The sequence below is a fragment of the Haliotis cracherodii genome, unplaced genomic scaffold (assembly GCF_022045235.1).
Source record: "Haliotis cracherodii isolate W230 unplaced genomic scaffold, xgHalCrac1.p SCAF_11, whole genome shotgun sequence".
Classification (NCBI taxonomy): domain Eukaryota; kingdom Metazoa; phylum Mollusca; class Gastropoda; order Lepetellida; family Haliotidae; genus Haliotis; species Haliotis cracherodii.
Window position 1 is genome coordinate 16,957,624 of NW_027266266.1, and position 13,938 is coordinate 16,971,561.

At 39.9% G+C, this 13,938-nt stretch overlaps 1 protein-coding gene across 1 annotated transcript; it reads left to right on the plus strand.

Annotated features, from left to right (window-relative positions):
• Nucleotides 1–646: 646 nt before the first annotated feature.
• On the plus strand, nt 647–9,125 carry LOC139454888 (uncharacterized). The gene is made up of 3 exons (XM_071236503.1): nt 647–2,473; nt 7,821–7,883; nt 8,700–9,125. The coding sequence occupies exons 1-3, from the start codon at nt 647–649 to the stop codon at nt 9,123–9,125; spliced, it is 2,316 nt and encodes a 771-aa protein (XP_071092604.1).
• Nucleotides 9,126–13,938: the final 4,813 nt, after the last annotated feature.

Genomic DNA, 13,938 nt, shown 5'->3' on the forward strand with positions numbered 1-13,938 from the left:
GGAAATCACTAGTTAATCATAATCGTCTAAAGATGTATCATCAGAGACAGCCAGCAGATGAAATCATCCCACCCTGCCAACATCAGGAGATTATCCAACATCACCAAAACCAGGATCAAGGTCAAACAGGACATCAACAGGATGCCGACCAACAGGACACACCCCTGACAGACAACACTAGTCAAGATCAACGGGATCAAGCAGACCCTTGGGATGATAACCAAACCTTTAACTTCACAAAGATTATGAAGAGAAGATGGAAAAACAACAACATTGAATATCTTGTAAAATGGGTTGGATCAAACCCAACATGGGAACCGGAAGATAACATTGACATAGAGCACAGAAACACCTTCAATGCCAAATACAACGCTAATGGTCGAAGGAGGCGCAAGAAGAAGACGTTCTTCAATAGAGCCTAAGCAGCATTCTATCTCATTGAGCCTCTCTAACACTCAACTCTAGCTTTCTACTAACAACTGCATTATTATTATGGGATGAGATATGCCTTAACTTAGACATGTAAGTGTTATTATTAGTGCTAGGAGATAGAGACGGCCGCTCTACTTCACCCCAGACTTATCTCACCCCATCATATCTTTTTTTCTAAGGTAATCTGAAGACCTGGAACCTTCTCTTTTGGCTCATGCTGCTTACTCCTGCTACTCTTGCTTCCGATGACAACATCATTCAGCGTATTAACTATGGTGTTATCTTCAAACCCATTTCTCAAATTCAGTTCGCTAGTGAATATTGGCGTCATACGTATCAACTTGACATCCCTTCCACCTTTCATATCCCCTCGATCAGCGGATGTTATCATGACAATACAACTTGTCAGTTAGTCAAATTAATTCATACACAACTAAATTCAATCAAGATGAGATGTTCAGCAATGCTGAACGAAACAGTATTTCAAATAAATCAAATACTACCAATCTCATCATTTCCCGAAGGACAAAGATCCAAGCGGGCACTCTTAGGTTTTATTGGTCCACTGTCAAAGTCATTGTTTGGCACTGCAACAACTAATGATGTCAACATATTAGCCAAACACATCAATGCACTAACAAAGCATGCATCTCTAATAGGAAATGCACTAACAGAGCATGAGCTCAAATTAACATCAATCATGGCAAATGAAGATACTCGATTTTCAAATGCTCTTAAAGGCATAAAAATCAATCATGAAGCAATCAGATATGCTACAGCCAGCATTAAAGCTTCATATGATAATCTTCAAAATGCTTATGTGTCCTTATCGTCAGTTTTGCTTCACCAGATTGAACAAGCTGCACTTATTGAGCACAAATTGCAGGAATTTAAACTGGGAACTTTAGACCTACTAAAAGGCAAACTTTCACCACTTTTAATCTCCCCTGCAATCCTTAGCAAAACGATCAGTCATGTTCAGCATCTTCTTAAAACTAAATACAATGGTTTTAAATTGTTACATACTGATGTACAATTCTATTACAACAATGCTAAATTTCTATATGCCAGGACTAAATCAAGCAAACTATATGTAACTGTTAAGTTCCCTTTGGCTCCATCAGATGCTACCTTCAAATTGTACAAAATCATCTCAATGCCAGTTCCTGTAAATGAGTCTACTAGCCACTCCACACGACTATTAAATCTGCCACCCTTTTTAGCCACATCACTTAACCAGCAATACTCTACAACTCTCAGTATGGACCAACTTTCTCAATGCTATGGCACTTCTCCGTTACACTGTCCATTTAGACTTACATTAGCAACCAGAACACATACTTCATGTGAAATGGCATTATATAGCAATAATAAAGCAGAAATTAAAGCACAGTGTAATTCTAGGTTCCTTATGCAAAAACAAAAGTCACAACTAATTGAAATCACCACTTCAAAATTACTTGTATATAACTCTCCATTACTAACACTCACTTGCCCTGATGGACAAAGAATCATCACGGGTTGTTCCTTTTGCATGATAAAACTACCATGCTTGTGTTCTATCTCAACACAAGACCTCACATTTCCTGCACATCTGGGAACATGTCAAAACCTTACCCACCAGGATATCACCTACCTACATCCTGTTAACTTAGCTTTATTACAGCATTTTTTTGAAGACTCTACTTTAGATACGGTTGCAGGTAAAACCCTTTATAATGAACCAGTTAATGTCAAGATTCCTGATTTTCATTTTTATACACACCAGTTTGCTAAAGTTATTGCTAATGACCACAAGGATCACCTTAGTCTTAAACGTATGGCTACAAGTGTTAAAAAGAATGAGGTTATCTTTCAGAGTCTAACAGACTCCCTTTTGGATGGTCAAATTAATGTTAAATCTTCCTGGTTTGATCTTAGCTCCATCATTCCTTTAGGTGCGGCAGTTCTATCAGTCCTAGCCATAGCTGCAATTATTTGGATGTTCTTTAAGATAAGAGCTTTAACTGCCACTATCACCATCCTTCAAGCTACTGTTTCAGTAGAATCCACTCCTATCCCATCGTTCGAATATCATGATCCCACTCAACCACCACCCAGTAATGTCTATACTATTCTTAATACTATGTATGGCCACATTCCTATGATAGTTATTTCCATATCATTCGTACTGCTTTTGGTTATCCTATATAAAGTATTCACTAAGAAATCAAACCATACTTTGATCTTGTTAGAACTTACTACTGGTTCTCTATGCGAACTAGTGCCAATAATGTCTCTTTCATTATGTCCATCATATTGGGACATTCACCCACCTTCCGTTGTCAAAAATTTGTACATTTCAAGCTACCTTAGACCTACTCTCAACGTCACCTGGCCCAAATTCAGAATTTCTAACAAGCTTACCCAGCAATCATTGAAGATTCCACTTTCAGTTAGAATCTCACCATTTATGGCAAGACGTATAAACGTCATACTCTCTCAACCTTTTGCCACAAACATCCTCATATCTCATCATGGTTTGTATGAGGTCCTTCCTATGGAGGACTACCTTCATCATTAATATCATTCAATACGTTCCTTGCATTTGAAAATTTTACATATGAGAACCTCATCAAGATGGTTCAAGAGAAAAATTGTCTCTTTATATGTATTTTTGAGAACAATATTCTCATAGATCATTATTTTTGCTTTTGAGGACAAAAGCTTCTCGAGACAGAGGGGTATTGTTATAGTGCGCAAACTTGCTTAATAATTCACATCAAAATATAAAAATAATATTCAAAATTTATAAAATTAACTCACGTATCTTTACAGTCAAATCTCGGACATCTCATATAAATGGCAGTAACTCACTTAGGTTGTAAAAGCATGCCGCGAGACATAATTTAGACAATAGATGTCTATTCACATTACAGTCACCGGCTGCGTGTCAATTCCAGATTGACACGCTGACCAATGACGGTAATCCCCTTGACAAGTCGGCGGTCAGTCTAAAATGCCGACGGCTCAACTAAACGCCAGCCTTTGTTTTTTTATTACCGTTATCCACTATGGCTAGACATTAGTCAGGTAATCTATGAGAATATTGTATCAACCCGGAACACCACATGAAATAACAAAGGAAGTAATTGTGACAATAAATTAAAATAATGTTTTCAAAACTAAACCAATCAGAGTTTGCTATGCGTCCCTCCACGATATAAGTAGGTGCAGGTTGACTACCAAGTCACACTGCACCTGAATAAATCTTGGAACGCTAGCAGCTCTGATGTCATCATTTATTCTCAATTCTTCCATTCTATTTTAAGGTAAGACATTTTCATGCGTTGTTTCAATGGTTGTTTTCATTCATGTTGAATGTGTATTATGATTATTGTCTCAGATTGTTTTAATTGTTGTTTTCAAATATGTTGAATGTATTTCATGATTATTGTCTTAGATTTCTTGAACATTGTATATTTTCAACCACATGCGTTGGTTCATGATTAAGTTATTGTTAAATGTATTTTGAATCTTCAATAACAATTAGGAATGTTTTCAATGCACAATATGCCACTATAGGTATCACTTATGAAGGTTGTAATCACTTATGTAGGTTGTAGTAATTTCGATCAATAAAATATGAAATTAATTATTCCTGATCAACATCTTGATAACCGTTTGATAAATAAGAAATCTAGTACTAGTATCAATGACGTCGTAAAGTAAAATATGTCATGTCGTCAATATGTGTAGATTCATTGCTAGCAGTAATGCTGAACTTAGTTAATAGTCAGTCAGCTTGATAGGAAATGAAATACCTGTAACTTGATGTTAATAGTTGAATGCACAATGCTCGTATGCGAGCTCTGCATAAAGTAGCTAAATAACACTTGTATTAGAAGAACTACGGTAATGCGCGAAACTGCATTACCGTAATATATCTACAAATACGTCTATCATTAATGTTGCATTATTTCAGCTGACATTGGTATTGTGAATCATATGTGTTGTCTTTGTTATTGTGCCGTTATTTAAAGTTCAATCCTATTGATCTATTTGTGTATAATGTAATGGTGATTATTTGATATGTTATAAGATTGAAGCGAAATGCTTATTGGTTTATATTCTGAGTAGTTATGTCATAAGAAACCACGACGTTATGACAATTATTTGTAATGATATAATTTATGATTATTAGATATGATTATGTGATTAATTGAATTGAAATGTTTATTACACACTGCACCTGAATAAATCTTGGAACGCTAGCAGCTCTGATGTCATCATTTATTCTCAATTCTTCCATTCTATTTTAAGGGAAAATTACCGTGAGGCAGCACGTTCTCAGGTGGTTATTTAGGTGAGTGTGTCCTGTTTGGAGTTTTGTAATTAATCTGTCAATTCTTTTTGAGGGGTGTAGGATTTTAGGTTTGGCTAGAGGTTATCTGAGCACTTTTTTTATTTGGCTATTTGAGTGTTGATATTGATTATGTCATTTTTTGGTTATTTTTTGTTTGTTTACACTTTAATTTCTGATTTTGAGATGGATAGGTTTAGGCTTATTTCTGGTATTTTGAGAGATAATTTAGCTGCTTTATCAGCGCTATCGTTGCCGTAGATTCCTACGTTGGCGGGGATCCACAAGAAGGTTATTTGTTTGCCTGCTTTTGTTAGGTCGTTGGAGCTTATAAGTATTTGGTTTATTAATTTAGGTCGGTTTTTGGTATTTTTGTTTTGGAGGGCTTGAAGTCCACTAAGGGAGTCGGTGAGAATTAGGATTTTTCTGTTGTTTTTAGATTGTTGGTTGTGCAGGGCTGAGGCCATGCCCATAAGTTCGGCCGTGAATATAGATTGCTTGTTAGGGAGTCGGTAAGATTGTGTGGTTTTAAGTGGTTGTGTGGTATGGACTCCGAAGCCTGTGTGGTTGGAGATCGGGTCTGAAGATCCGTCAGTGTATATGTGACACCAATTTGGCCAATTTTCGTGTATGTATGCAAGTGTGGTGGTTTTAGCTATGTTTGGGTCGGTTTGTTTATTTATTTGGTTAGCTATCGTTGTGTCTATATTGGGTATTTTGAGTTAAGGGGTGAAGATATTTGATTTTTTTGCAGTTTTGTTTAAGATTTAGAGTTTAGTGTTCATTGAGGTAGTTGGTTTTTCTTTGGGATATTGGGGTGAGTAAGGGGTGTTTTCGAGCTAGAGCTTGGTTTCCTGGGCTAATGTTTTGGTTAATTAAGTTTTGAATGAGAGGGTTAGATTAGGACGCGGCCCAGAAATTAAGGCGTAGATGTTCCCAGCGTAGATTTAGTGGCATTTCTCCTGTAAGTGCCTGAAGTGAGGTGTAGGAGGTGCCGTGTTGGGTGCGTGTGATTAGTTTAAGGGCTTGGTATTGTATTGAGTTTTTTAGAAAGAGAGTTGTTTAGGGTATTGTATATGGCGCAGACGTAGTCTAGTTTTGATCTAATTAGTGCTGTGTAGAGTGAGAGGAGGGTATCTTTGGAGGCTCCCCAGTTAGAGCCGGTGAGACATCTTAGTGTGTTAAGGTCTTTGCTGCATCTAGCTTTTAGGTTTTGGACGTGAGCCTCCCAGGTGAGGTGTTGATCGAAAATGAGTCCTAAGAATTTGGTTTGTTTTTGGAATTTGACTGTTTGGTTGTTTATCTGGAGGATTGGGTAGGCAGATTTCATGTTTTTATGTTTGAATACTACCCCTGTTGTGTTATCTGAGTTAAGGGAGAAGCCCCATTTGTCTGCCCATTGTTGTATTTTATTTAGAGAATTTTGGATTAAGTTTTCTGCCATTTTAATGCTTTTAGTGCAGATCCATAGGGCTCCGTCATCCGGGAATTTTGAAGTGTTTAGTTTAGGGGGTAAGCCTTCGAATAGATCAGTTATCATTATATTGAAGAGGGTTGGGCTGAGGATGCTGCCCTGGGGATAGCCATTTTCTAGGGGACACTGGTCCGATAGCGTATGGTCTATACCCACGGTTATTTTGCGATTGTTTAGGAAATCTTGGATGAAGTTTATTATTTGGCCTTTTAGTCCTTTTTAATTTAAAAGTTTTTGTATTAGCCCGTGGTGCCATACCATGTCGAAAGCTTTAGAAGAGTCGAGGAATATGGTGTATTGCTTGTTTAGCTGTCCGGTTTTTATATCCTGTTCTAGTCGGGCGATGTTATCGAGAGTAGATCGGCCAGGAGTGAAGCCGCTTTGGTCGGGGTTTATGATGTTGTTTTTGGTCTAGGTAGTGCTGTAGCCTATTTTTAGTCAAAAGTTCCATTATTTTGCAGAGATTTGAGGTTAGGGAAATGGGCCTATAGGAGTTAGCCTGATCTGCTGGTTTATTTGGTTTAGGTATTGGGATTACTAGAGCTTCCTTCCATGAGGATGGGGCCTGTCCGTTTAGGTAGACTAGGTTGTATAGTTTAAGTAAAGTTTGGAGTAGTTTGGAAGGTAAGTGTTTGATTATTTTGTAAGAGATGAGGTCTAGGCCAGGGGCTGTTCCTTTTTTTTCTATTGTTTAGTACGTGTTTTAGCTCTTCTTTGGTGTATGGTTGGTTTATTTCTAGGTTGTCTTGTCTGTGTTCTTTGGAGAATTCGGTTTCTTTTTTTAGTATATCTTGGAATTTCTATGAAGTTACTGTTGCTACTAACTTTAGAGAAGTGTTTAGCTAGGTTGTTGGCCTTTTGGGTGGGGTTAGTTGAGTTGTTTATATTGGGACTTTTTTGTGTCTTTTGATGCCTCTGATGGCGTGAATTTTGCGCCACACCTTCCTTAGAAGCTCTTTGACAGTTATTAACACGTCTCGTGCCAGCCCTATGACATTCGCGAATATCCACTTGCAGAAAACATCCTGTGTTGGTTTAACATGAATTAGTAAAGGTTAATTAGGGATGCCAACAGGTTAATTAATGAAAGAAAGAGTAGTAAAAACACACAGGACATCACACCCCTACACGCTAAAGTCGGTGAGAAACCTTCTCATCAAAGAAAAGACACAGTCAAGACACTGACTTTTCGGTATGCACTCTCGGTATGTAGCTATAATTATCAGTTTATTACATTGCTGAAGATGCATTTTGATTCAAACTCAATTACATGAGCAAAAGTATACGTTTCTGGACAATTGAGATCTGCCTAGATATGCACGTTTCGTTTTAGTATTCTGCAATTCATTTTTAGTATTACCCGCTGGCCCGGCCCGGCCCGTCTTTTCTTGGCCCGACATTTAGGCAATCCCGTGAATTAGTTTACCTTTTTGTATTTTATCCTAGTCCATAAACATAAACGTTTTACTTTGTAGACTAACAATACTATCACAATCTAGACTTTGTGTCATTTTGCTCTAGCGATTATTGTTGGAGACAAAACCATAACACTAGTTTTGTTTTCCTGTGTAGGAGTCACCATGGAAATGTGCTGCTCCATCTGAAGTGTCTAAGCTGTTTGTAGACTCCTTGGGGGTGAGTGCTGATCAGCAACTACATAAATAATATTTCAACTTTTAATCACCACTCTAGACAGTGTCTATTTTATATTATCAGTATTAAATTGTTTTCAACTTTAGCATTCTATTCCATCAACCAGTAATTTCATAGAGGCCACCATGTTTGTATGAACGATTCAGAGTAGGATATGTTGGTTTATCGTGTAATTGAAACGTATTTTCATCCTGATGACTGTAACATCCTGACGGGCGAAATATCGACGTCTGAACATTGTTGTATTAAGTTTGTTGTGAATTGAAATGCTTTTTCACCATAATAACCTATGTACACTGTTACCGTATCGCCATGTTTATAAGAAATGTTATACGTATATGTTTTAGGTTATGCCACGGGTGGCTATAATTCTGGCTACTACGGCGAATAAAATTGATTGAAGAGTGATATTTTACTCGGTCCTCTTTACCCCGCAACAAAAATAGTGTCAGAAGTGGGATTCGCCAGCAAGTAACCCCAAAGGAGAGCTGATGTGTCGTCATCATGGCAGAAGAGGATGTCCTGCCCTCGCAGATGGACGACGAGAATGAATCTGGAAACATAGTTGACGAAATAGCAACATGTAGGCACTGGAAGAACAACTCGCTGCCCTTCAAATTCAGATCGCCCAACTGAAACAACTATTGGAGCAACAATTATCCAAGCCAGCAATGAGTTTCGCTACAGGGAAAAAGGTCAGCCGATTCATGGACAGACCAGCAGAAACATCTGATGTCACACTGGAAGAATGGCTTGCAGACCTCCAAGCTGACAGCGAATCTCATTTGACCACTGCAGATTATGCAGATTATGGTGGAACAATATGTTGTGAAATCCACAATTGTGAAGATTCTGTCAAGAAAAACCCTACCAGAATCGCGACCATACTTTGTCGTGTCTTTGGTGATGGTGAGGATCAGGCAGCTGCCCAACACCGATATTACTCTTACAAGCAACTGCCGGGTTGAAGATCTTGTGACCCTCTCCTTAGATCTAGCTGATCTTTATGGGAAAATTGTAGAGATCGACCCATCCTGCTGGTCCAACCGAGACGCAGCCTTGAAGGGACATTTGCCGAAGCAGCTGCCAGTGACATCCATCGTCGGGAAATTAGAAGACTTCCTCGGGGACAGCCTATGTTATCCTTCTTCGGTGTACGAGACACATTGGTCAGCTGACCCAGAAGCTCCTCAAACTCCAGTACCAGCGGCAGAGTTGCTATGAATGAACATACAGCCTTCGAGAGTGTCAAGGAAAAACAGCAGCAACAAATCGAGCAAATCCCTAACTCCTTTAAGGCTGTTCAGCATGACCGGTCCTTTGCCTGCTGGTTCTGTGGACAAGAGGGACACTTCCAGCGAAACTGTCTGGAGAGACTGCAGCGACAAGCTCCAAGAGGTAGAAGGGATGGTCGAGGAGGGTCTTTAAAATAGATCTACCTACTGTGAAGGATCACACAGTGGTCACATTTGTCGGGTTACTGACCTGATTGTCGAGGATGTAGTCAATTTAAACCATTGCGCCAAGTCCGACCTTGCCAACCAGGCACTTCATAGAATCAATGTCATTCTACACTTTCTGACCCTGAACAAGAAAAACTTAAAGAAATCATTTCAAAGCATAGCAACATATTCAGCAAGGATGAAGATGACACTGGATATTGCAAATATTTCTGCTCCTTAGACCTCGCTCATGGATTCAATCAGATTGCTATAGAGGAAGAAGATGTTGAGAAGTCTGCATTCCACATTGGTACTGGAGGCTTATACGAGTATTGACGGATGCCCTTTGGTCTGACTGGTGCCCCAGCAACATTCATGCGTCTAATGGATAAAATCTCTGGCGATCAAACTTTCTCCAAACTCTATTCACGACATCTTGATTTTCGGCTCGGCATGGCATATGAAGAAACACTTAAAAGACTTGACATGGTACTGGAGAGAAACACGAAGAACAACTTAAGAGTTAGACCAGAGATGTGTCAACTTTTTAAAAAAAGATTACGATATCGTGTCAGCAGAAGGTATTGCACCAGACCCAGAAAAGATCCGAACAATCACGGATTGTACACCTCCCAAAACTGAAAAACAACTCAGAGGATTCCTTACTACATCAAATTCGTGACTGGATTTACTTCTATAGCAGGACCCCTTCATGCTCTATTACAAGGCCCTACCTCTGAGAAGAAGAAAAAGAATACTAGGCAAGAGAAGCGTGGAATCGCTGCTTGGGACTGCTCATGTGACGGTGCATTTGAGGAGCTGAGGCTTCTATTGACCACTGCGCCACTACTAAGTCACCCTGATTTTACAAAGCCCTACATCTTGTAGACTGACGCTAGTCACTTAGGATTACGAGTTGTGATCCACAACTAGATTACCCTCTGACATGATCAAACAAGCTGAGACCGACATCAAGACTGTCAGGATCGAGTCTATCGTTGGGATACCACAAAAACAAGCCCCATTGCCTCCCATACAATTTCCTACTATAGCGAACAAAGAAATGTAAAAGTTGCAGCATGATGACCCAACTATGGCCCAATTTTACAAGGAACCGGCTTGTTATCCTTCTCTACGAACTGTGAAGACTGACCACCCCAACACCAGAAAACTGTACACCTTAAGAAAGAGCTTTTTCACTAAGGATGGGATACTATACCGAATTACCAAGGAAGGAGGCAAAGTCCGCGAGAAAGTTGTGATACCACAAGGACTTCTTACCAGAATCCTCACGACAGCTCACAATGTCAGTGGACATCAAAGTGCAGCACGGACCTTGGCCATATAGAAGGAGAGATGGTTTTGGTCATATATCGCAAGAGACGTGGAGCAACACTGTTCTTATCTCAGTGTCAATGCGGAATGCTTGGAAAGCTTGGTCCAAGTATTAAACCAATCTATGTTTCCATCATCGCATCCAAGCCTGTTGCCATTCTTACCATGGACTTTACGATGTTGGAGAAGGGATACCACAGCTTTGAAAATGTCCATGTCCTCACTGACGTCTTCACAAAGTATACCTAGGCTTGCCCTCCTCGAGATCAAATGGCAAGAACAGTAGCGAAGATCCTCGTCAACTAGTGGTTTGTAAAGTTCGGCGTCCGGATTAGACTTCACAGAGATCAGGGTCGATCCTTTGAAAACAAGACTGTACAGGAACTATGCTCTTTCTATGGAATATCAAAAACGAAGACCACTCCCTACCACCCAGAAGGCAACGCCCAATGTGAGCGATATAACAGGACGTTGCACAACATGTTGACGACTCTTCCACATGACCAGAAGCAGAAGTGGCCAATCCTGCTCCCAGATCTTTGCTATGCCTATAACAGCACTCCACTCGCCTCCACTGGATACTCTCCATACTATCTGTTCCTAGGCCGGGATCCTATACTACCCCTAAACGTAATAATTGGCAGCAGCAGAGTGGGTCTGAACAGAATTGCCAACAATATAAAGATTCCCATAGGCGCCAGAATCTTTCTTAAGAACCATCCACCAGGCAGACACAAGATCCAGGACATTTGGCGTCCAGAACCCTACAAAGTGGTTGGAAAACAAGAGCCGAGCACCTACAACCTTGAATGGTGATGGAGAGAAACGGGTTCATCACTCAGAAATGCTGGACTCTCGTACTCTAGTGCCGGACATCAAACCCGTCTCGTTAGATCTACAGACGGAAGTGATAGATGACGTTTGCTTAAAAGGTTCAAGTGATCAGGTCGGTGAGGTCTTGTCTGAAACTAATCTCTTCAGAATAATAAGTCCTTGTGGAACTGAACCGGAAAAGTGTTCCTGCGAAGAGACGTGCTTCTCCTACAGCAGGGGAGAAAGAGATCAATACCAGTGTTCATGACCAGGTGAATGTTCAACCTGAAAGTGTCAGACAACCTGTAATTAAAACTGTCATTACAGACAATGATCATGACGGTGTGAAAGTGAACCATAATATTGTTGACAATGTTCACTTGCCTGACTGTGACAGTACAAGTGTAGTTCATGAGGCTAGCCTCCCTCGCAAGTCAACACGTTCAACAGTGGGAAAGCATTCAAACCCGTATGGGGGGCACGGGTGGCCTAGTCGTCTAAGGCGCTGCGATTCGCTGTGCAGAGTTGCGTCCCTTGGACACGCCAGAAACCTATGATTGTGGGTTCGAATCCCAGTTCGCCCCGATTATGTTTCTAGGTTTGTCAGCACCATACCCATGCTCGTGGGTTTCACCGAAGTGGTAAACGTCTGAGACCTGCAACGGGTGCAACGAAGAGAACGACAGCATAGTCCACGTTTACAATGGGATGGGGATTGCTTTAAATTTGTCAATATATATTTGCAATGCACAGCAAGTAAAACATCTTTGTCATAATCCAGTACCCTCTAAAATGAATCTTACACACAATCGGGTAAAATCATCTCCACATGAGCCTTCCATAACCCCAATTCTGTATCGGGGTATTATTGGGGTATAATTGACGAGTCTGTTAAGTTGAATTAGGCAAGGTTATCCATTCCCTTCCTGTTACATGTGAACACCTGTATCTCGGACAGACTGAAGAGAAAAGACTGTTAGGGCTTCCTCGATGATCCTACAGCGATGTATTTGAATCACAACATGCCTTCAGAACAACTGTATCCAATGGGTCAAATCCCATCATATTGCACAGTCAAACAGCTAAAGCTTCTTAAGGTTCAACCAAAATAACCTGAGCTCAATACCGATGATGTGTAAAAAGAAAAAAGACAAAAAATGCATTTTCCCCAACTTACATTCTCTGTCTTTATTTTCTGGAATTGTCCCTTGCCTTAAAAAAACTGTTTTTGTCTTGCATTGGTATAACTGCTATGAAGAATTTTTTCCTGACCACACAAACTTTCTTGATGCACCTTTAAGTACTGCAAACCTATTTGATCATCAATCTTTTCGAACATTCGAACATTCACAATCTGGACTCAAATGCTGTTAATAATTGCAGAAGTTCAAGTATTGTTGATGTTATTACCATTATCTCCTTTTAAGCGCATTGAATACCATAAAGACATTTTACAGCATGGTGTGTAGTTAAATCACAGGCCGTCTCACGAATGCGCCTACTTCAAAACTGTATCTAGACAAGAAATGCATTATCACTATTTGGAAACTCTTTCTTTGAATTTTCGCAATTTTCGCCCATTGTCGCTGTGTAATAATTATTCACACCCCGGGAGAATTTGCTGATTCTGAATAAAGGGCTTAGGGCATACAAATGTTATATAAATCGCCAATGCAAGAGAATAACCAGTCTAGATTATCCGCTGATATTTGGCGTCATGGGCAAAAAAGATGTGAAAAATATACGAATTGACCACTGAAAATCACTGATGACACAAGTCATGAAAAGGATCCTTTTATTTATGACTGTGAATTATGTATGTTGGATGAGACAATGGCATCTCCTCATGTGTTGATAACGTCTGTCTGATTTCAAACGATATAACACTCATTTTCCAGAGGAAGATCAAGAGGATATTTCGTCCAATAACAGTTCCGATTTAACTATATATTTGACATCGTTTATTGCATTGTTGGGACTGTATTTCGTGGACGTATGCTATGGAATTTTAGGTCCTGCTGCTTGGAGGGCTTGCCCTCGTTTCGCCTACACCTCATTTCGCCTACAATAATTCAAATGCTGAATTGCCTCACCCCTATTAAATGAATGGGCATTGTCCATCTCAGGCTGTTAACTAATCCAAGCTCTAATCTAATCCAAGCGGCATAAAGGTTCAAAGTGCAGTTTTTACAACCTATGACAACTTCTCACAACTCTTGTTTGACTTGGTCATTCTGTTAATCCTTAGTTGTTTTGAATGTGCAAGTAAATCTTGTTTAGTAAATAAATCTTATTTAATAATTAAGGTGTAAAGAGTGAGTGAGTGAGTATGGTTTTACGCCGCTTTTAGCAATATTCCAGCAATATCACGGCGGGGGACACCAGAAATGGGCTTCACACATTGTACCCATGTCGGGAATCGAACCCGGGTCTTCGGCGTGACGAGC